Source organism: Castanea sativa, chromosome 4 (assembly GCF_040712315.1).
Source record: "Castanea sativa cultivar Marrone di Chiusa Pesio chromosome 4, ASM4071231v1".
Lineage (NCBI taxonomy): Eukaryota > Viridiplantae > Streptophyta > Magnoliopsida > Fagales > Fagaceae > Castanea > Castanea sativa.
The window spans coordinates 50,094,128-50,099,553 of NC_134016.1; the positions used below are offsets into that span (position 1 = coordinate 50,094,128).

At 33.6% G+C, this 5,426-nt stretch overlaps 1 protein-coding gene across 2 annotated transcripts; it reads right to left on the reverse strand.

Moving 5' to 3' along the window:
• Positions 1-769: 769 nt before the first annotated feature.
• LOC142631559 (membrane-anchored ubiquitin-fold protein 3-like) lies at positions 770-5,426 on the reverse strand. 2 transcript variants are annotated; one of them, XM_075805739.1, is made up of 4 exons: positions 5,164-5,426; positions 4,870-5,065; positions 2,702-2,872; positions 770-1,183 (listed from the first exon to the last, which is right to left on the reverse strand). In XM_075805739.1, the coding sequence occupies exons 2-4, from the start codon at positions 4,997-4,999 to the stop codon at positions 1,128-1,130; spliced, it is 357 nt and encodes a 118-aa protein (XP_075661854.1). In that variant the 5' UTR covers positions 5,000-5,065; positions 5,164-5,426; the 3' UTR covers positions 770-1,127. The 2 variants fall into 2 exon arrangements, with proteins under 2 accessions (XP_075661854.1, XP_075661855.1); XM_075805740.1 differs by lacking the exon at positions 770-1,183 and adding an exon at positions 1,271-1,444.

Sequence of the window (5,426 nt, forward strand, 5' to 3'; positions counted from 1 at the left end):
AAATTTACAATTTTTATAAATCAAATAAAAATAATACTAATAAAATATTAAGGTGTTAGATAAGTTAAAATAATATTTATACTAAATATAGTAAAGGACAGCGCCAAGCCACACCCTTTTGGCTTTTTTTTTTTGGAAAAAGAATTTTGGGTTATTAAATATGGAGGAAGGAGGGAGATAATGGAAATTGTGGTGGCACCAGCAGGACCAATGTTCCAAGTTGTGACCTTGAGTGGAAACACATAACACATGACAATGACCTCAGGCACACACTCTTTAAGTATTGGAGGAGCCAAGAAGTTTACAAATATTTAGATAAGATCACAGATACTCTTGTTCAAGGTATATTTGATGTTGGGAAAAAGGCAGTGCATGCGATTTGTGGCGGGTATATAAGTGGAATGTTTGTGTTTTTCTTCACAGAAGGGCCTCTTTACAACTTTTGGGATGCAAAGAAGAGTGATACTGCAAAGTTTGAAAGATTCTATAGTGAGATGCTGGAGCAAGGAATATGGTTTGCTCCTTCAAATTTTGAGGCTGCATTTGCAAGCTTGGCACATACTCCTGAAGAGTGAAGATATCAAAAAAAAAACAATAGCAGCTGCTGAGCAGATTTTAGTGCAGATTTAGGGTGGCAATTCCTGCGTCCATAGCCTCGGATTTTCTGTTGCCCCTCAAGCATAATTGTTGTTTTGTAGGTGAATTGAGAGTGTGTATCACTATTAAGTTTATAATCAATTTTATGCAGCAAAACAATCATAAAAGAATCTCTCATTAACGGACGGGCATTTCTCATTGAAATTTCATTGTAGATTGTCTTTACATAGAGAGAGATGTATACATCAATATTGTCAGTCTGACAAATCATTCAGGCTAAACTTAAAAATAGGCAAGAAAGGAAAAGGAAGTACTTAATCCATAGTTGTAGAAATCAATAAGGTATTTGATGTTGTCAATCTTCCTACCTTCTGATAGAACTCTGACAGTCATCAAAACCACAGATTTTTTTATAAACACAATCACCAATATGCACTTGTACAGATGAATGCTGGAACAGACACAGTATGCTTCTGTAGCTAAAGCTTGGACACCGGGGCAAGCTATTCCCCAACTCTACACAATTGCTATTACATTATAGAACACGAGCAGACAATTTTCCTAGGTGAATCATCAATCTTCTTTTCTGCTCAGACAAAGCACCACGCAATATCAAACTAAGCAGCTTTCATTAATCACAAGCTTAAAAGAAATTGTTAGGGCTGGTGAATCATGGATGCCATAAAAATTGACTCAATCAATATCCACATGTAAGCAAACACACTTGTCAACACTAACAAAAATCAGCATAAGATACCAATTACCAACAACTTTCAATATTCAATTAGATTAATAATAAAAAATTATGAGGCTAAAAGATAGGAAAGGCATCCAACAATCTTCTTTTCTGTTCAGACAAAGCACCACACAATATCAACCTAGGCAGCTTTCAGCAATCACAAGCTTAAAAGAAGTTGTTAGGGATGGTGAATCATGGATGCCATAAAAATTGAATCAGTCAATATCCACATGTAAGCAAACACACTTGTCAACACTAACAAAAATCAACATAAGATACCAATTACCAACAACTTTCAATATTCAATTAGATTAATAATAAAAAATTATGAAGCTAAAAAATAGGAAAGGCGTCCAATTAGATTTTTTTTATAGGTAAATATCCAATTAGATTAATAATGCATATTTAACACCATGGGGAAAAAAAATTCATATTTGGTCCCAAGTCTCCTATTACATGTCCCGAGCACATATATGAAACTTGCATGTTGAACCCCTCAACAAACCTTATAAAGTTTTAAATTGGCAGCATGGTTTGTTTAATGTGGGAAATCTATTTCAATTTGTAAGGGATTGGACCTTAATTTCTTAGGTAAAAGAAAACCCTCAAAGAACATAAATAAATATTTCTTTCGGGAAGAGAAAAATCTCCAGGGAAGAAAGAGAAGAAAGAAGGAACTTCATCCAAGGAAATCAAAGCTTGACCTTGAGAAGAACATTGTATAAAAGATTTCACATACCCCATATTAATTGTCCAATCAAGTTCCACACAGAACTAGGTGAGTCTAAACTTGACATAATTGCTGCAATAAAAGACAGCAACATGCTAAGAATGACAGTAATTAATATAACCTCCATTCTTGGAACATTACTACAACATTTCTCATGAAGGACTTTGTGAGGCATTAAGCTTGGAGGTCCTATTGTTTGCATTTGGGTCCTTCACATAAAAGACCTCTCCTGGTGAGTCTTGTGGTTGATAGTCTGACCATGATTAAAGTTATAGCTCCATCTTAAATATCTTCCTTATTGCAGTATTGACTACTCTAAAAGGGGCTTTTGTTCTCCCAAATAGCATAAAGCATAACTGGATACCCAAACTATATGAACAATCAGTAAAAATAAAACCTACTCCAAAAAATAGGGTACCATATTGTGTACATGTGAACTGAGCTATCAGCAAGTGGAAGTTTCTATTCATGTGAGCTCAACTCAGTACTAAAAACTTTTATTTTTTATTTAAAAAAAAAAACATAATCAAGTTCATACACAAGCATTAAACTAAATTCCAAAGCCAATAGAATATAAAAAGCATCCTCATTGCGGAACAAAACATTCATCATATATTCATCCACTATGGAATCACCTGTTTTGGTCTTTGCCAGGGATGGCTGTACGACTACATGCATTATGATAACACCACTGCCATTATCACCAAAGGGCATTTTACATTGGCCAACAGTCTTGTTGTTTTCCAAAATTTTACCGGAATTAATCAGTTTCACTTCACTTGCTGCCTTTGGGTTGATTGTTTTACCTAACAATCAAAAAGATCATCGTAAAAAGAGTCAAAACAAAGCACAGAAAATTAAACCTCTAAATTAACAAATTTATTATTTAAAAAAATCAAAAAAATTACTAAAGAAAACATTGACAAGCAAGATTGATCAACATTTTAACTGCTTTCAAATTCACAAAACTGAAACAACAACAACAACAACAAACTGTTTAACCCTCAGTACCACAAAATTTGTCAATCAAAACCCAACAGTTCAAAATACCAAATGCTGTAAGAAAATGCTAAAGCTACTATTGATTTTACTACCAAAAGATAACCTTACAGACCGACCTGACGATAAATATGATTGATGCTACATTAACAACATAATAAATAAATTTCTAAATTACCTTTTCCTTCTAGGAAAGTGCTAAAACTATTACAAATTTTTACACAAAAGACTTACTTTATTTTTTATAGGTAAACCAGTATTTTATTGAGCAGAACTACCGCGTGAATGAACGAACACAAAGAAGTCTAAAGAATTACAAGGGCTATGTACAGGAAGATAATGATTATAAAAACTCAAGAATGGAGTCACAATCGGTGTAAAGCCCCACGCTTGAGACCAATCAAACAACAATCTAGCAAACAGCTCAACCAACTGGATTCTTGAAATTTCCTTATCCTTAAAAATATGACAATTATTTTACCACCACAAAGTCTACATAACGGAACCAAATTCCAAAAAATCTGAAAAAAATTTTACCCACCCAATTCCGCCATCAAAACAAAAGGTGAGGGAACATTTTTGGTAATACCCAATAAAACCCAAAGAAATGAAAGACAAAACTCCACAAAGGTTATGTAACACTGCAATGTAACAAAAGGTGCTCTACTGTCTCCCCACTACAATGACACATACAACAAAACCTACTAAAGTGTATCATTCTTCACTTAATAAGATTATCATAAGTGAGGAATGAAGATCTTCCTCCATGTTCCCGTCCGCTCAAAGAACTGTTAAATAAGATTATTTTACCACAAAAATATTTACAAACAAACTTTGTGACAAATATAATTGTGTCACTTTTTTTGTCATTAGTAACACATCAGCTTGTAAGATCATGTATAATAAATTTTATAATACCTATGTAGTAAACAACCTTAAACCAACCTATCTTAATTTGAATCAGTACAAAAATACATGAAAATCAGAATCCCTATTAGCTCTTAATAGAAATCTAATTTTGCACTAAGTGTCCATCAAAACAAAAGGTCAGGGACTGTTTTTGGTAATACCCAATAAAACCCAAAGGAATGAAAGACAAAACTCCACAAAGCATATGCAACACTGCAATGTAACAAAAGGTGCTCCACTGTTTCCCCACTACAATGACACATACAACACCACCTACTAGAGTGTATCATTCCTCCCTTAATAAGATTATCACAAATGAGGATCGTCCTCCATGTTCCCGTCCATACAAAGAACTCTTAATAAAATTATTTGCCACGCAAAACTTACAAACCAACAACGTGCCGAATATAATTGTGTCACTTTTTTTGTCATTAGTAACACATCAGCTTGTAAGATCATTTCTAGCAACCTAACCATCCTATCTTAATTTGAATCAGTAAGAAAATACGCGAAAATCAGAACCCAAATTAGCTTTCAATAGTAGTCTAATTTTGTGCGAAGTGTCCATTTTAGTAATTTTATTAAAATTTCTGCGTCAAGTGATCCATTCATAATACTCTATTACATGTTTCTGCAAATTTCATAATACCTATGCAGTCAATAAACAACCTTAAACCATCCTATCTTAATCTGAATCAGTAATCTAATTTTATGTTGTATGTTTATGCAAGTAAACACGAGTTACAACCTTAAATCATTACTAATAAAGATCCACAAAACCCAGATTAACAAAACAATAAAAAAATTACAATCAAAGATTAAATTAAGAAAAACCCAATTGAGAAAATTGAATTTAGGAAACTGGGTCATAGTCAAAAAGGCAAAAAGAACAAACCTTTGGGCCAATCGGAGACGACCCTCTGCTTAAGCGTATCGACGGTGGAGGTCGATGAGTACCGAAATGGGCCCAAATCAGACCCATCGTACAGCCTGAACTTTATGTCAACTAAATCCTCCTCCGGCATCTGCGACACCGTTTTGACTTTTCCTCCTCCAATCGCTTCCTTCCACGTGTCCCAAACCGACCGCAGCTTTATAAAATAAAAAAAAGATCTAGTATTTATTTGGTGAAATTAAGGAAACAACAACAACAACAACAACAACATAAGATGAATGGTTTTTTTTTTACCTTTTTTTGATGATGATGATGATGATCTTTGTTTTGGCTTTTGGGTTTGAGTTTTTTTTTTTTTTTTTTTTTTGGAAAAAAAAAAATGGGATTTTTTTGTTTTGTTTTTGTTTTTGGTGTTTTGTATGTGTGTGTGTGTGTGGTGGTTTTGAAAGATCGAAGGTTAGTTGGGTGAGCTGAAGAAGACAAAACAAAAGTGGGTTTCTTTTTCTTTTCTGAATTCTTCAATCCAAAAACTTGAAAAAAGAAAAAAAGAAAAAAAA

Excerpts from the sequence above, each read along its gene's own strand:
- LOC142631559 (XM_075805739.1), bottom strand. The coding sequence starts at position 4,999 with ATGCCGGAGGAGGATTTAGTTGACATAAAGTTCAGGCTGTACGATGGG. Across the intron at positions 2,873-4,869 it reads CGTCTCCGATTGGCCCAAAG|GTAAAACAATCAACCCAAAG; the intron begins GTTTGTTCTTTT and ends TTTGATTGTTAG. Across the intron at positions 1,184-2,701 it reads CCTGGCAAAGACCAAAACAG|AAAAGAAGATTGATGATTCA; the intron begins GTGATTCCATAG and ends TTGTCTGAGCAG.